An 18155-nucleotide genomic window follows, 5' to 3' on the forward strand; every position below is an offset into this window, starting at 1 on the left:
GGCGGGCGTGCGTGCCCCACCGGTATGATAGATAAAAAATATCATGGTTATATATATATATATATATATATATATATAACGCTTGGCACAAAGTGTTGTTGCCCGGTTGCAGTGACCAGTGTACTGGCGTGTGACAAGACGGAAGATGCGCTGTGATCAACCTGACAGATTGTGTGTTTTGCACAATTATCTTAGGAAAACTGGAGGATTTTTTGGGGCGAGATATGCGTTGGTTGAGAAGGTCGCATAACAGTTTCTCTGTGGCGCTATATTTCAACAATACATGAAGCAACCCAAGTCTTTTCTTGTGTCACCACTTAGTCGCTCTGTTATTAGCTAGCATCAGGTACTTCGGCTATGTATTCTGTTTCGATATTTTCAAACTTAGTGTGTGTAAGCTCTGTTGCTGGAAACCAACAATCCTGAGTGCATCGTTTACCGGAAGCATCCACGTAAGTTAATTTCACACTTTTCGTAGGCTACATATTCCAGTTACCCAGCTGTCAGTTGCGGCAGTGAATGTCAGTGTGATAATTTGCGATGTTCCGACTCTTCTCGTTTCAATTTGAGCATTCCCTTTCACTTTGGTTTGCAGTATTCAAAGTTCCGAAACTTGCTTACGGATCTCCCCGCCCGGTTCTGCACTGACGATTTTCTGCGAACAAGGCGGCCATTTCGAGCTTCAACTCAACCCTGTTGGAACGGAGAACACCTGGTCGATGGGTAATTTTTCAACCTTCAGTAAACTATACCATCTGATCGGGTTATTAGCCGTTAAACATAGGACGAAACACTGCTAATCAGAGCATAAAATCTCGCGAAGTAGGCAACAGAGGGCGGACTTTGTTTCGGTGAACGACGGAAAATCTTTCAGAAAACTAGGTAAACAGCTTGTTCTCACTCGCAGCTCCAGCGTACACGAAGGCATTTTAGACATCCAGTGCTCTTGTGACAACAACTCTACCTCATAACTTTGTCTGTTGGCATTAGGTTGCAAGCACACTGTGTCACACCACTACATCTCTCCTTTGTTCCCGGATGCTTTCAAATATATTTGAACGTGAATGACAGTGGTTTATTGTTTTCTGCGTAGAAAAGAGGTTGGAAGCTTTGAGTGTGTTTCAGCTGACTGCAACTGAAATTCTGATTGAGAAGAAATATCATGGGACGATTCAAAATCATGATCACAAAAGGGTTATTGTAATTAAGGTGGTTTTGAGAATCTCCTCACCGCAGTCACTACGAATATGGTGGATTGTGCGCTCGAATAAGCGTAATACCTATTTGGGTTCAGTAATGGTGAGAAAACAACGCTACGAGCAGAGTTTCATAGCTCTACCTTTTGACTTTCATGAGTAGCCCTCCTCAACAGAGAACTAATCGGACTTACAAAGAACTGGCGTTTACCAGTGTGTGGTCAGACATTAGGAGGCTCAGTGAGTGTTCGAGTTGAGACAGTCACATCTGTGGATCGTAGGTGAGGTGGTCGTGTGATTGGTTGGTGTTCCCAATTCCGAACACTAAGTAGATGTGGATTGTTCGTCGTTCCGATTCACACTGCCGGGCCGTGTGTGAATGGCAGTGCATATGCACAACACTGCTCTATATGAGTTAGCAGGCCTTTGGTCTTGCTGAAAAGAAATCAACAGTCGAATGTGGCGCCCAAAACAAACTGGAAGAAGTTAGGGCGATGTTGAATTCGCTCATCGTAAAGAAGTTCAGTCGCTCCATAGTTAAAGACCAACATAATGGTCGATCAACTTTGCCGGCGATCGCAGCCATAGGCTTCAAAAATGGAAATGAAATTAACTGAAGGAATATGGAAACTTGTCCCGCTAATCAGCACCTTGTAGCCTGAAAGCTCATAGTTCTGAAACTCCTGCTCCGGTTCTGTCACTCTGCATGACAGCCATGATCTGGTTCAGTCTGTAGAAAATAGGAGCGTATGCTACCTATCGTTTCTTCTCTCGGGATAAACGAAACAATTGGCATGTGACATATTAGGGATCACATAACGAGATCAACGCTTCCCGAATATGCCGAGTGACCAGCCAAAATTAGTTTCCAGGAGAGTATGCTTTCTCCCCCGTGTTATCCACTCACATGAAGTTTCAGAATGAAATGACTATCTCTGTTAACCAGTAGACTCTGTGGCTTCTGTTATGGTAAACAAATTGTGTACTCAAAAACCAAAATGGTTTTCCCGGCACAGTGTCTCTTTTGAGAGCCAAACTTCAACACTGACATCAGTGACAATCCCACTATTCGGTCATCTGTCACCTCTTTTTCTCCTTTTCATGATCCGGTGTCGCTTTATTCTCTCGAATGAGCCTCATTCTTCTGTTTTCGCGGGTAAATTGGCCATCTAGTGGTCTCTTAGTGAGGGGGTCTAACGTGAAGTGTACATGCAAAGATCTTTTTGTTTTGTCACCGGTGGTTGGCCTATTGACAGTTATAACACGTCGCTACATAGCTCAATTCATTCTCCAGTATGTTCAGCAGTGAAAACACACTAATTTGGATTGGACTGAACTTAATGTAGGATCTATTACATTCGATCATTCGGAAGTACTCCAGCAGTTACAACGGAATTGTTGGCGACCGTACTATATCCATGATGATTTTTATTGGCTTTTCAGATCCAATGCATTCGCCCTTTCGTCTTGCTTTTTTTGTTTATTTTCTCTTATCCTTTGATCTTACGGTAGCTCCTCATTTCGAATTGAAACTGAGCCTGAGCTACTGCCCTCCATTTCATCAACTGGCCAGGATGCCTCTACAGACACCCTGTACCACGAGTTACAGCGTATGAGTGAGAAGCTTGACGCGATTACTCGGTATCATGCTGATCCAGATTACCTCCCTGTAGACAATTCATACGTTTCACGGTACTCCGATACCGTTGCTTCATGGCGCGACACCCCGGAATTCGCTACCACGTTGGAACGCGGAAAACTTGCCGTAAGCTTCTTGCTGTGTATCGTAAAATCCTATTTATACGATTTTAAAGCGGACGCATTGTTCCCGAATCGCACTGTGGCTAACGGAACATTCGGGATCTCCAATCATTGTTTGCCTTCTAGCTATGGACTAGATCGTCTACTTTTAGAACAGTAGAAAAGTAACAATGCCAGCGAACCCCTGATGCATGGTGATACTACTGATATTTTCATTCACTGTTGTTGCACATGTACCTAGACGAATGCCCCTTAACGTGTGTTGGGGACGGGTATTTGAGAGTCCGGTGGCTGGAACTTAGCACAGCATTCGTGTGCACTGTGATTTCACATAGTTTGTAAGCCATTGATGTGGCGGTTGGTTGAAAATGTTTGTTGGATTTAAGTCATTGCAGTTTACGTGACCTTTATAGTGAAGACTTGTTGCTTTCTTGTTGTGCCAGACAAAGTTCACTTTTAAATTACAGCTTTCCGTGCATGTTAGTGCAGGTTTGACACACTTCTTGGTGCCTCTACACGACAGGGCCTGAGTGCCACCGATCAACCAGCCTAACCTTCTCGTATCCCTCAAAAAAAACTTACCACCAACGTTTTTTCGCCAGTGTTGTGCACCCTTTGTTTTAACAGTGTTGACAGAGATAGGGGTTGGTAGATCCTGATTTGAATTGCCGACGGACAGTACTCTTCGTTCGGGACTTCGCGCGGATATCTGACAAGATTTTCACCTGCAGACGTGTAGGATGCTGGGTGTACTGGGCGTCTTGGGTGGTTGATCTTCATTTGAAGAGCATGTAGTTTGACGGGCTGTCAATCTTCTTTCTCTCTCAAACAGAATTCCATACTATCGCCCCATCTTTGTTCCTACCTAACCTTGTTATTGACACTGTCCTGTAGGATCTTTCCGGTGTTTTAGACTGACAGTTTTGAGTTGCTACTTGGAGAACTGCTTTGTGACTAAGACTACGATAGTGATGGTCATGGTTTGCGGTCGCTTGTGCGACACCCAAAGACTATCGATAGACGTAAATTTCTATTCATGCTGAGCTTTTCTTCACGGAAGTGTGAGGTGGTGGTATCAAACTGATCATAGTGAACATCCATTCTCACCTTCAACGAGGGCACATTCGACCCAACTGGTAAACTTGCATATCTATGTGATTGCCTCGCCGCAACCAGCATCAGCAATAAAATAAAGCGTAACATTAGCTAGGATCGAGCAGTGTCTGTCAGCTTCAGCCACTTCGAGACAGTCCTACCTGAAAGACACCTACACACGCTCTTGTACGTACCGTCCTGCTGCATGAGAATGAGGCTATGGGTAAGCCGCTCTCGACCATTGCGGTTTGCAGAAGCCTATCCTCGGTTGGTGGGAACAGCGAGTGAGTAATGAGCAAGTCCATCACCAAGTACTGAGAAGTGGACGATACTTCCATTATCGTATTGGTATTCTGACGCAGAACCATCTGCTCTCCTTGCGACATGTTCGAAGAATGGCAAGTCGCCAACTGCATTCCCATGCTCTGTAAGAACAGGTGAGTTGGGGACCACAAGGTGGGAGAGGAAATGAAGTAGCACAAACGCCTGATAGTCATCACTGTGTTCGGCTTCTTTTGGTTCACTTTAACTTCCTAGGTGGGAACCTCGGAATGACGACTGTGCCTTGTTGCCTTGCTACCAGTAAACGGCCGAAACATGAAACATGAACCTGACAAACTGTCTAGTGTTTTCAGTATGCCAGAGAAAAATAGGTACGATTGTCAAAGGGAGCCACAGTTCACATTTACCGCTTGTCCGAATAACGACACTGTCGTGGAGAAACGCATGACAAGACAGATCAGAATATTTCGGTTACGCATTTTCACGTTGCCTCTGCGCCACTTAGGGCGCAGAGCTCATCGGAGATGCGCATAGACGGAAAGTCATTGCAACCGACCATGTTTACGCGGAGTCCAGCATATCCCAAGATTGCCGGTTGATGGGCACGGTAAGCCCTGTCTTTACTTTACTTCACGAAGACTTTCTCCTGTAGGAGTCGCTCAAAAACCAACAAAAGACTTAGCGTCGTTCAATTTCTGTTCCAGCAGTTGGTCCCGTAAACCACCTTCAAACACAATAGTTCGATTTAACTGTTGAGAGCTAGGCTTCCAGCTGTCCTCCGGTGCGACAGTGCGCACAACATAGGCGATAGAGTGTGTACAGTTCGATTTCTGATTTGTGGAGGACGTGTCCAGGCACATGAAACCCTAGTCTCCGAAGAACTTGGTTTCTAGTTCGATGGAGAAAACATCTCCAGCTACGCCCGCCCTCCGAAAGCTATTCAGTTAGAAAACTAAGAAAAGGCTTCTGCAAAATTCTCCGCAGCCGGTTAACCTGTGGTCTCTACGAGCTGTCCATTAGTCAGACAAAGAGTGAAGGACAGACTGCCTCGCCAAACCGCGTAGATTCGTATTTATCAGTTTGCCTACTTCTGTGGAACCAGATACATTAACCGAACGAGACAAGTGTGCATATGAATGTCCGAGCATCTCCCGGTTAGCTTTCAGAAAGATCAATGGTTCAGGTTCAGGTTTATACCCTTCGATGAACACCAGATACCACATGAGCGCTACAGCGGCCTTTACGTCTGTTTATAAAACACCGTCAAGCTTACAAAATTCCAGTAGAACGGAAATTCTGGTCACCACATAGGTCATTCTGCCCGAGTTCACTAACTTGAACTTTTTTCGAAAGTGATTCGTACAGTCTTCGGCCCTCATGTGATCGACCAGTTAAATGCTGGGATCATTTGGCTCCCACACGTTGTGGTATGTAGTCTTTTACCACTGCATTTTATTCTGACTAATATTCTATCATGTCCTATCAGTTTTATTGTGTATTATATGTATGTCCATGTGTGGTAAAGAGGTCTTGCAAATGAATTCGGTCTGCGTTGTTAACTTATGAAACCTTAGATGAGGACGTCCTTACCAACCTGACTAGCATATACACGGTTATATAATTCCAAAGTTGATATTTCATCCTATTCTCGGCAACGGTGAAGTCGATTTGCGGAGCTCTAACTTCCGGAAAATAGGACTTCAGCATCCGTGCAGGCGAAGAGAAGCTTCAACGGTTTGGGTATTCCGTGTCTGTCTGGAACAACGACGTATGTTTGCTTGCTTGGCCAACTCATCACCCTTGGTGATGGGAAGGTTAACAGAATTCAAACCAATTACTGGAGGGTTGAGTAGTGCAAATAGGTCTTATGTTTTTCGAGATAGAATAGTAATTTCCAAGTCTGGAGAAGACAGTGAACACTGTTGGTCGCCGTTTTACAGGGACGAGTGTGTTGGGGCAAAAGCTTATCTATCCTCTCGACAACCCACTACCGATTTTACCCTTTTTGGAACTCATCAAGTAGATGTAGTCCCCGAATTTCTATCAGCCTGTTCTACTTGAACAAGTGATACGTAAACAACAGAATGCACCTAGCCGCAATTGACAATGGTAGCGAGAGACTCAAATGAATCTCTCTTGTTTTTTTTTGATAACATATGTGCTGCACGCAGGTCGCCTCGTGTTTTAGTTGGCAGTACATGTTCTTGACAGGACACACTGATCTCCCTTTAACATTAGTTTAGTTGGCAAGTAAGTGTAGTTCGCGAATGGCGTACAATTTGGCTCCAATTAGGTCATAAGGTTGGTGGGAACTCGGGGACTTCTCCTACTGATCCATCAGAACGACGAAACCGGTAGTATGTTTTCGAAAAATTTTTAGTAAATGTAAGTATGATGCTCCTTCTAGACAATGTATTGCGATATCTTGAATAGCATTAGGCCTACTTTGTGCAGTACATCCAGTTGAGCAATATCGTAAAAATAAGGAATTCGTTTGGATAAAACAAATATACTTTGAAAATAGGTGTACTTTCTTTGATCTGTCCGCGTCACAATCAATGGGAAGTTCTGGGCTAGTCTTATTAGTGCACACGTGGTGGCCATAATGCAAATCAGAAGGCGCATGTGTGCACTAATAGAAGTTTTTAGCATGGTTGCGATACGTATAAAAATAAATACAGCGTGAAATGGGAGCGTGTCAAAAAAGGGAACTTATCGTATATGAGAGTCCCTTGGTGAAAGTCCGGACGGCGGGAGCGTGTTTTTCTCCGCAGTTCGACTGCTACACATACTCCATGGTTGTGCGTGGACTTGTGGAGAGGTTGACGTCCTGCTCCCTGCGCGCGCGCGAGTCTGTTTCTTGACTGGGTTCGGTTTGCCTTTATGTAGGTCCCAGTGCGTGTATGTGGGCGCGTCAGCACATGAGTGGTTGCTACGCTGACTAGGCGGTGCAGACAATCGATGTCGGACGAGTCAGCTGAATGCGACGTGTTTGTGCATATGAGAAAAAAGACAAGCCTCGCGATCCAGTGAGCGACTGTGTGTTGAACAGTCAAGTATGTGGGTGACTGGGTCGCTACAGTCTGCAGCACTCAGTGAAGACAATCTTGGGGAAGCTTCCCAGCAAATCATAGTAAAATGCAAGTTGAAATATGAAGTTGAAAAACTGTGTGGGGCGGTGCACGCTGTGTGAGGCACAGCGTCAATATCGTTATCGCTGTCTGCTAATAATAGAGTTAACGGTAGAATCCCACCCACTAGCCTCTTAATTCCCGTTCCCGTGAATATGCCGTAATGAACCGTCAATCTTAATGCCATTGATGCTGATTACGACGGCTTCAGATATCGAGAACGAAGGTGTAGCTGTTCCACATCTCGTATTTATATTTTTGCAGTATAGATAATGCAGTTACTGTAGGTGGTTGTCTTGCAACTGTATGGTTGACATTACTTTACACGGCGATACTAGTATCAGCAACTGATTGCGTAGGTCCCTGTACCTGTTTAGTCGTCAAGCGGAAGAGCTTGACGGAGCTTGTCAGGTATCATGACAGCGCTGGTGATTTGTTGAGTGGCTGCTTCGCTTAAGAAGTGTGTCTCCTGACTATTGAGTTCCCGAGTGGAGATTATTAAAAAGCGCTTTGTTCGGACTCCTGTGGAAGAAATTAGAACCGTCAAAACACTTCATTATTAGAGGTACTGTCCTATCCACCTGCTGCCATTCTACTTACGCCAACTACATAACCGTCCAGTCTTAAGTGTTAACCCTCACTTCTCGATTAATGGGAATTCCTTACTATCTCCCCTTCCATCGCTATCTTATTATGGGTAGCAATTTCCACTCTTATTTCAGGTATCTTCGAATGTTGTCCCTGAATTCCTGGGTTCGGAAGGCGAAAGGAGAGGTATGCTGAACATGACTGCGCCATTTGAACTCAGCAGGCCGAGTGACGGTTCTGTCGGCGATCGTCAGAATCCGATTCCCGTTCATGAGGGCGGAAGTGGTTCGCTACCTAGCATTCATCAAAATAACATCTGGACATTAGGACGAGAACCCGAAAATGACGGGTACTTATTGCTATCTCAACATGCTAGCGACTCCGTGGTTCGGGATCCAGTGTCTCCAAGTGAACGTCATTCCGATTTCGCTTCTCCTTTGGGCAGCCGCTTGGATGACGAGGATACTGTGATGCAATCTTACAATGAGGTATGTTGGAGCTATCCAATCCGTTCTGGAATTCCTGAATCTATCCTCTTGATATCCCCGATTTTAGTATTCTATTTATTTTTTTACTTATTTTCAACAACCAGGCCTACGAATACGTGTCCTCTCTACTTCTAACCATAAGATGCTTATATAAAGCCAAGAGTAACCCCATGATTGACTATTTTTACTGGCGAAGTAATGACAGGTTGCTTGTTTCCCTACATATTTGCACCATATTACCTGTTGTGCGACCTTAGCACTTGTGTCAAAGATGTAATTCAAGCTTCGCTGGTCAGTTTATTTTTCCAGTTGTAAACTGTGGGCGAAGGTTCGGTGGTCCCGCCTGCCAGTGCCGTTCACCGACGACAAGNTGCGACCTTACACTTGTGTCAAAGATGTAATTCAAGCTTCGCTGGTCAGTTTATTTTTCCAGTTGTAAACTGTGGGCGAAGGTTCGGTGGTCCCGCCTGCCAGTGCCGTTCACCGACGACAAGGATAACAAAGGAATGGCAGCCACGCGTTAGAGGTAGTGGCCTAGTCAGTTCACTGATGCCAAGTTATTCTGTTTATATGACAAAGGAGGGAGTGAAAGGACAACAGCCTCATTGCACTAGCCATTGATTTGCCCTTTTCCACTCACTATTCTTGTTGAACTTCGTCATTGGTGAAATAACGAGGCGGATGCTGGAAGGTTTTCTAAACTTGCTGTTCGAATCGTTCCTGCTGAGAGTCCTGTCTATCTTAGGTACGCAGACGACACCGTCCCCACCTTTGAAGACGAAGGTGAAGCACAGGCCCTGTTGAATAAACTAACCATCATCATACCTTTTTCGGCATGCGCCTTGCACCTTCACAGTGCAGAATCCTTTTTCAGAACGTGCAGTTTCTGAACATACCCCTTAAAGCTCACTGTATGTTGTAGAGACTCGCATACCTTGGCAGTCGTATTAGCTCTGGCAGAAGTGTGTCTCATGAGGTCAGTGCACGAATCTCAAAGGCTGGCGCCATATTTGCGTCACTTGTGGCATCGAAAGCGTACAATCACTGGTTCTCAAGGTTCGCGTGCACCAGGCTACAACAAGGGTTGTATTGTATGTATTGTACGGCCGCGAGACATGGCCACTACAGACAGATGATCTGGGGCTTCTCTAGGCTTTTGACCACCGATGCCTCAGAGGCGTTATGGGTTCCGGGTGGCGTCAACGGATTCTCAAGGAGCGAATTTGGAAACGTAATTGGTTGCGTCATGTGTACTTCAATCGCTAAAAGTATTCAGCAATCGTGGCGGCTCGGCCATGTGTTACGCCTGCCCAGACATCGTTTGTCGAGACAGGTGTTGTTCCCCATATCTCCTTCAAAATGGTGCAAACTGTGAGCCGGACAACACATGAAGGTTGTGAAAAAAATATGAGGTTTTAAGTGTTGTTGGTGCGGTTCGCTTTCCAAGATGACACCCTATGAACTACCTCCCTGTGGATGGCTGGAGGCTGTGAGAAATGGCAGCTAATCGATTTCATTGGCTTTGGTGATGTCATTTTCTACCCAAATTTTTCGAGTTATTGTAATTGTAGACACCCCCAGAATGGTTGCCGTAGGCTAGCAACAGACCCCTCCATTGTCCACTCTTCTTCACTTTGAAGCCTTGAATATAAAGAAACTTTATGCTGGTGCGGCAATGAAGCACCGGCGTCTGATGATGGTGATCGCTGTTTTGCCTTGTCTTCGGGTTCCAATTCAGGGAGAGAGCAGTTTCCAGGGTTGGAGCTTCGTTGCCAAGTCACGTTATCCCACAATTCGTCAACCCGAGCGAAGAGTGCTCCTCGAGGCAAATGGTCTCCTGGTGTATGAAGTACACTCATGTTTCTGATCGTTCGTTAACTTGATAAGTCGCCAACTCCCAATTCGTGCCCCAAGATCTCATGTCTCGAACCACCACCAGAGAATTCAGTGCAGAATTGGTCTCCGTGGGTTTCCCCCTTAACCAGCCGCCTGATCTCGACTTGTTTCCTATACGTTAATTTTAAGCCAAATTTGATGTCCGTTGTTAGCCATCTGTACATGAACAAAACTTCCCGCATGACCAAAATCAACGTGGCACTGAGAGATCACCCAACGCAAAATACGCATTATTGAGTTTGTGACCAAAGGTCTCGTATCGCTAGCGTTTACACGCCATGGACGAAAGATGCTTTATTTTGTTTACCTTTATTTGTCCCATGCCTAATATCCACCACATTTTAGTAGTGTTAGGTTAGATCTACACCATTTTTCGGGTTCCTCTATCGAACACAGGACAAGTTCCGATGATAGACATGCAGTCACCTCTTACTGGTGCACCGGTATGTCTCGATACTACATATTCAGGGTTGTTGAATGGTTGTGCACACAAAGCGGTCGAAACCATAATGTATTCAAAGAGTTTTGTTAACCATGTGCAGAAAAGTAGATATTCGGACATTTAATCTTCTCGTTTCTCAATAGGGTACATCTCGTAAGAGGACAAATTAACACTCCCAACGGGTGTTTCTTTATGGAAAGAGTACTGCGTTCGCAAACGAAAACCAGTCGAGCTAAAATGGTAGCCCTGTGCAGTTAGAATTCTTGGGACCAAAATGGATTTCATCTGTTTGTGGATCACCTGCTAGTAGTAACATGTCTTCACAATTCAGGCTCTCTAAAAACCATGCCCTTCGTTGGTAGTCTGTCCTTAGCTAGTACTCTTTTTTGAACGCTCTATTGGGTGGCTTCTAATGAGGGTTCTGGGTGTAAATGGCCTCGTTGTCATAACAAGATTAGCAAGTGCTTCAGAGAAACCTATTGTCAAACAGCCTTCTTGGATCTGCGCACAGCGGGCGTCTCAGGTCGCACCGTGACAGCGTATACCCTGCCTCAAATAGTCAAACTGACGTCACGTGCCACAAATCTGCAGGTTGGAAAACGCTGTCCTAGACAGCAATTTCGAGCTTCGCCAATCCACCGGGACACCTGCGGATGCAGATGGACGAATTTACCCACGACATCGATCGATTCAAGTGTGAAATTTGGGTTTGAACTCAACCAGTCTTGCGGCAGTATTTTACATTGTGTAGGCGCATGCCAAACTGTGCGGCAGAATTATTTAAAATTTTCAAAATAGTCTGTAGTTCTACAGGCTCTAGTACAAGAAGAGTCGTAAACCCGCACCCTTCCACGGTGGGAGATTTACAGCGTCTTTGAAAGAGATATAAATGTAGGAGGGGCGCCTTTCATTGGCATACACTGCGATAGTCTCTTATGACCGTGGTGCCAGGGTGTCTTGATAGTAAAATGGTCTTTCAGTTACAACCCTTCTTCAGTGCGTATATTCCGTGCCACCTGAATGAAACACGAGCACTGAGAAGTTGTCATGTAACCAAAGCTTAGTCAGAAGCAACGGAGATGCCAATATTGGGTTCGGGTCGCGCATCTTCCGATCAGTAACGTCGTCTTTTGACCGCTGAGTTATCTCCAGTTTACGATGTCCTAAACATACTACAAGGTGCATTTGAGCATTTACATCAAAAAGGTTCGGCTTCAAGGGCGAAAGGACCCAAATACATTCAAGATTAACTTTGTGTGATTTCTGCTACATTAACTGCACAACAGTCCTAGAATGGTTGTGGTTAAGGCGCGAATATACTGGCCGGAAGGTGCATGTTCAAACCCAACCCTGGCGCACTGATTGCTCCTATCTGGGCTTTGGCACCATGCTAGCCTCTCATCCCCCGTGCTTCCTGTAGGTGGCGTGGCAGCTAGGGCATTATAGCTGAACGACCATATTATCATTATTATTATTATTAGAATACACCATGTGGGACCACGTCAATTGGTGTATCGTGAACGCCGACCCCTAGTGGGAGGTCCACACTAGGCTGCGGCTGGAACAAACCGCCGTCTCGGACTGCTAAGAGAAGTATGGACAAACCATCATAAACCGCCCATTTTAACCAGCTTCCCGATACACAACGTTGTGCTACTCCATTTTGTGGTTGGGATTCCACGGTGTGTGTACGGTCGGTCTGAGATACGAATTTTGTATCTGCTCATTTCATCAATCTCTAAATCTGACAGCTCTACTCCAAGGCCTGAGCTGCGTTCATTTGTGAATCTGAGGGTAACCCCTCGACATTCTGGGCTTTGCATTTAAGAAATGTAGGCGTGTGTCAATACTGTAGATATCCTTTCATTGGACTCTGTTCCGCGGTCAATCATATCTGATCCAATCGTTACAGAGCCCTAATTGGTTGAGTTCCTTGTGCTGTAAGACCATGTTCAGTCTTTTCGAGAATGAATTTTCCGAAAGGTGTAGATTTTATTCACATTCACGGAGGGTAATAAGAACTCACCTCTGCACACTTGCAATGAGAGAACATCTCAAGACTATCATTAACCACTGGTTTAATTTAATTTNGCTCGTGGAAAGAAACAAACGCCATTCGACTTAGTGACAGAGGTTCGTGAAAACCAGTCTAATTCTTCACGGGGGCTCCCCGGTCACCGCTCAGCCGTCGTATCCAGCACGCAGATTCGTAAGATTCATGCTCATCAGCACCATGACCCTCCTGATCAGATATGGATACCAGCGAAAGCAGTGCAAACTTTGGATATGCATAGCGGGGTACCTCACTCGAGACATTTCTTCAACAGCAATTGGTACTTTTTCTTCAGCATTTTGCTATTCTCTTTATGATTTCTATTGCATTTATTTCCCGGTTTTCGTTATCATTGCTGTCTTTCGACTTATACCAGCAGCCACATAATTTCGCATCTCTATAAATATACATTTTATGAATGGTTTTTTTGCCAACTGATACACTAGCTTGGCGAAAAGTACGGGGTCTAAGAAGTACCGTTTTACGAATATTGTTTTTACCGAAAGCTCAATCAATCATGGGTAGGTTGATATCGTCCATAAACAACCAGGACGACTGAATTGACAGTTCATAGTGATTCACGACTCTGCAAATACCAAGCTGTCCTGTACAAATAATCCGTTTGCTCACAAACTCGCAACAAGGAGTAACGCGTCAGGACAGCTTAACACCGAGTTTACCAGGTGAGGCTTACCAACGGACTCCGGAAGTTTCTTTAGAGGACAAGATAGAACTCATCGGGTAGAACACGTTCAGAAACTATATTTTCGGTGTGTGAGCGGGTTTATATACAAGGATGATATGATACAAATGCAGCACGCCACTCGTGCTATCGCCTGAGAAAATTAGAATTCATCTCGCCTCCCTGTCTCCGACCCGCTTTTCTGTGTACTCCCTCCTCAATCGAGCTTCGTTGGGCATGGTCGTTTTTAAGATCAGCGATAAATGACGGACCATGACGACTTCTTGAATCCGAGTCACGCTTGTCGTATTCGAGTTTCTTCTGATAGTGGTAACTTGTGCGCACCGATCGGTCCTTTTCGTGTTCCTTTGCGTCGGACATCATCTGTGCTCGGCGTTCCTCGATCTCTTGTTTAGATAGCTTTCGCTTTTCTGGTCGCTGATCATTCGAAGATGTATGTGATGTCGATGGTTGGTGGTAACTGCGCTTGTCAGCTTCAGATGACCGCCCAGAATCCATTTTGTCTCCTTTTTCAATCAGAGCCTTTTCATGCTCATCAGACTGCCGAACTATTTTTATGAACTTGTCCAGGAGCTCGTCACTTGAACTTGTACTTGAACTGCTACTACTGCTGCGCGAACGGCTACAACGTGCATGCCTTCTAGCCTTTTTCTGTTTTCGTTTCTTTTCGTTCTTTAGTTTTTGCATGGTTATCTGGAGAATATAGGTATAATACACCGAAATGAACCTACTAATCGGCGCAACTTTTTAACCTTCGCAGTATTCCGTAGGAGTTCGATTCTTTTCTCTGCTTCTCGTTGTCTAGATCAGAAAATGTTATGCATGGAGTAATTTGTACTTCATTATTGTCAGAGGGTCTTCCCGAACTTTTGTTTCCATGTCTATGCGTGCCAGTCGCTGTGAAGCGGACTCCTCATAGTCTTAGAGGTGAGAGTGAGTAACTTGGACTCACCTTTCCCAAGCTTTTGGAGATGTTCCAAGTCTGAAACCTCTTTACCGAGAAGGTAAGCTTCAGAATCCTCCTTTGATGGGTTGTACATCCATTCAATATCATTCTGAGCCCTGGTAATGAAAACCCAGTTGACAATGAGACTCGCTCACTTGTCTTTTGATAAAAGACTGGCGATTTTGGCGCGCTCACTGGAGGGCTGTATGGTGTGGAAAAAACGTCATTAGACAGAAGTGGGTAGGTGAATGTGGTAGAAGGAGCACCGATGGAGAATGCGCAACAAGGAATAAAGCTCTATCAAAAGTTGAATTTAGTCGGTAAACGTGTTTTGTTTGGTCCCATACTCCACCAGTGTGGGGCTGGGATACACTCGGCATGATCCTGGGCTCTGCCTCGAAACTATGGGAAGGCGATTTTACATAAATCCATGGCCGGCTAGCAGAAAATGGACTAATCTTCTCAACCCAGGTTACTGAGTCACTGCTTGTTCTGCCACGTAACTGCATTTTACCAGTTAGGGTCATATTGCGTCTAGGCAGCAACTGTTACGGTGCGAACTTACTGGTCGGAAGCTCCGTAGCTCGAACCCCAGCTATGCATCTCGAATCCTACTGTCTAGGCCTGGGCAACCTGACCTCAAATGGAAACGCTACAGTTAGGTGACAGGAAGAAGCAGCATTTGGTGGGTTAATTGAGTTAGGCGTATGAAAGATACGGTCTGTGTTCTAACGACCGCGGTTTAAAAGTACCGTGTGCGCCAGCACGGTGGTTAGAGCCGCGTGGCTTAGGGTAACGATTAGTATGGAAGTGGGTGCAGAAAAAAAACGTCAAAACAATGAAAATAGGAAAGAACGGTGGGTTTGTGATTGAGGAAAGGAGAATGAATACAGCGACGACATTGGTTGTACCACATCACCATGTCGGTATCTCCAACCACTGATGTGGGGCTTTGTTTCAACCTCACAGACGACATGCACTAGTGCAAGCAACATTGTTTTTCATGCCTCGTCTCCAAGTTATGCGCTGCCTACTTTTTGGTATCCTCCAGTCGGAACCTGCTTCAGGAAACAAGTTACCGTGAGAAGACCGATCGTCCAGTCATTTGACCGCTACGGGGCAGCAGATGTAGACGAATAAACTCTTCAACTGGACAGAAAGCTTATTTATTGCAAAAGGCATTCGTCGCACCTCATCATCACTAATTCGATGTTCTCGCAATATAATGCTCCTAGGTTAGCGACAGGCAGTATTTTCTCTTGTCTTCAACGCATAGCGGCTAATCTTCGCCACCGTAAAGCAACACTGGACGCACTGCATCGTTGTAGAACCTGCCTTCCATCAGCACACTACTACTGTCGAAGGTTCCCACGTTAAAGGAAAGTATAACTGACCCTAGCGATCTTATTATCCACTTCGGAAGCAATGCTACCAAGTGATGTCATGCAACCCGACCTCAAGTGGCACTCTGACGTGGTGGGCTTGAGTGCTGCAGTGATCCCGCGGGCTACCCTGGCTAAAGCTTCACTCCACAAGGTACAACCATGCCAGGAGGGCCAAAGTGTGGCATTCGGACCAAGAGCAGCGAGATGCTGTACTATGAGTAATCGTACTACGAGACGGTCTAGGTGTAAACTCGTGCTGCCCTCTGCGATGCGAGTATGGAGGCAGTAAGGTGTTTCCCCCAGGCGACCAGCCTGTCCATAATTACGAAAATATTAATCCTCAGATCGCTAGCCCCGAACGGCCCTGCGGGCTGCTGACTATCCATCACGGGAGATGATGATTGTCCTGTGGACCTCTCCTCTATGGTAGCTCTCGTGCATTTCCTGGAACAAATCAGAATGTCCCAAATCTTAGCCTACCAGACACTTCGTCGATATCACGCTGAAACTTCTCCAGGAAGTTTTAGATACCAACACCAACGAAGAAGATATCCACTTCTCAGCCAACTAGAAAAATCACTAATGTGGAGCTGGCTGCTGATCAAGTGGCAGTTGATCTGTTCGCTGAGCCTGACAATCGACTTGCGAACGCTTCATCACCATGCAAACAGACATCGTCAGTGCCCGGTTGGGTGGGATGTTGTTCAGTTTCAACAGTCCTTCGGTTCCTAGCTGCCATACTGTCCGAAGGAAACACAACGGCTGAGATGCTGCAAGGTCGCCCAAGCCCAAACATTAGCAGTTCAGGTGCAGAGTCTGGGTTCGAAACACAGACCTTCCGCCTCAACCACTGAACCAACTCGTGACAACAAACAGCAGAGGTTCGAATACTGGCCTACGAAGCACCTGAATACTTGCGGTATGTGGGGGGGGTCGCCAAAAGCACTCTCACGAGCCGCGGTGTCCGACAGGGATTTCCGCCCCATTCATCTTTGTTTATTTGTTACTACCGATATATTGGGGCGAACATTAGAACTGCGAAACCTAGTGTTCAGATCTGTCAGAGCGAGAACCCTGTTGACCTGGACCATGCAGACGAGATGGGCGAGATGGTCCAAGTGGTTAGTGCGCGAATTTACTGACCGGAAGGTTCGTGGTTCGAATCCGACCTCCGCCACTCGACTTCTCCTGTCTAGGCTTGGACAACCTGGCAGTATCCTAGCCCTCGTGCTCCCTTCGGGTGGTATGGCAGCTAGGCACCGGAACGCTACAGCTGAACGCTTTCTTTCTATGCAGACGACAGTGTTGTCATTTTTGAAAAAGGGCAAGAATCGCAATCATCACCAGAAAAGCCGACCGAGTCCAGTGCTTCCATCCAGACCCTTGGCATTTGCTCCGCGCCCACAATGTTCTGAGGCGTTCCGCAGGGCGTACAGTTTTTGAAAATGCCCTTAAGGATTCAAGGAGTGACATCGTAACTATGTTATGGGATATCGAAGGCAATTCTTTTCGGGACCAGTTTGGGGATCCATGGATGCATGTATGTTGACACTTATTGAAAGATTTCCTTCCTAATTCCGTACGATCAGCAAAGCCCTTTGTTAGTTACAGGTAAACAACCGAAGTAACCATCATGAAGAGAGTGGATTTTACCGCGGTGTGACGGTTTGCGTACCTCGGCGACCCACTGAGCTACACTGGAGTGTGTTCCCACGACACTCACAGGCTAGAGCACTCACAAAGTGTAAGGTCATGATCGTGGACGTGCAGTCACTGAACGCGCCACTTAAAACCCAGGGTGAGATACTGGAAGTTGTGGAACGTTTTAAGTATCTTGGAAGTTGAATTAGTTCTGATTGTAGTGTGACAGATGAGGTCAGTGCACGAATCTGCAAATCCCGGGTCGCGCTTGCTGATTTGGGACACCTATGGCCTCGGAGTGGTGTATCCCTGAATCTCAAGGGACGTGTGTATCAAGCTACAGGGCGGGTTGTTTTGTTGTATGGCTGAGACTTGGCCTGTTCGAGCAGCGGAGCTGAGACGTCTTCAGGTGTTCGACAATCGTTGTCTTAGAACCACAGCTCGTGTGGGTTGGTGTCCGCGTATCCGTAACGAGGCAACTAAGAAGCGAGTTCTCGGTTGTGTAACGCGTACTTCCATGGAACAACGTGTCCAGCACCAAAAGTTGC

At 45.8% G+C, this 18155-nt stretch overlaps 2 protein-coding genes across 2 annotated transcripts in view; one reads left to right on the plus strand and one right to left on the minus strand.

Annotated features, from left to right (window-relative positions):
* The window catches only part of T265_06773 (hypothetical protein), a gene marked incomplete at both ends in the record, with an annotated part of 28860 nt that extends 15611 nt beyond the window's left edge, over positions 1-13249 (plus strand). The window contains 7 exons of the mRNA XM_009172126.1: positions 596-723; positions 2709-2961; positions 8188-8541; positions 9270-9418; positions 9466-9772; positions 9856-9912; positions 12983-13249. Of these exons, the coding sequence (XP_009170390.1) occupies positions 596-723; positions 2709-2961; positions 8188-8541; positions 9270-9418; positions 9466-9772; positions 9856-9912; positions 12983-13249 (1515 nt within the window). The remainder of the gene's footprint in view (positions 1-595; positions 724-2708; positions 2962-8187; positions 8542-9269; positions 9419-9465; positions 9773-9855; positions 9913-12982) is intronic.
* Positions 13250-13761: 512 nt separating this feature from the next.
* T265_06774 (hypothetical protein) lies at positions 13762-14675 on the minus strand (the record flags this gene model as incomplete). Its single annotated transcript, XM_009172127.1, has 4 exons — positions 13762-14328; positions 14367-14436; positions 14474-14555; positions 14588-14675. 4 exons carry the CDS (start codon positions 14673-14675, stop codon positions 13762-13764), a joined length of 807 nt encoding a protein of 268 aa, XP_009170391.1.
* Between the last annotated feature and the right edge of the window lie 3480 nt (positions 14676-18155).

Source organism: Opisthorchis viverrini (assembly GCF_000715545.1).
Source record: "Opisthorchis viverrini unplaced genomic scaffold opera_v5_145, whole genome shotgun sequence".
In the NCBI taxonomy this organism is placed as follows: Eukaryota; Metazoa; Platyhelminthes; class Trematoda; order Opisthorchiida; family Opisthorchiidae; genus Opisthorchis; species Opisthorchis viverrini.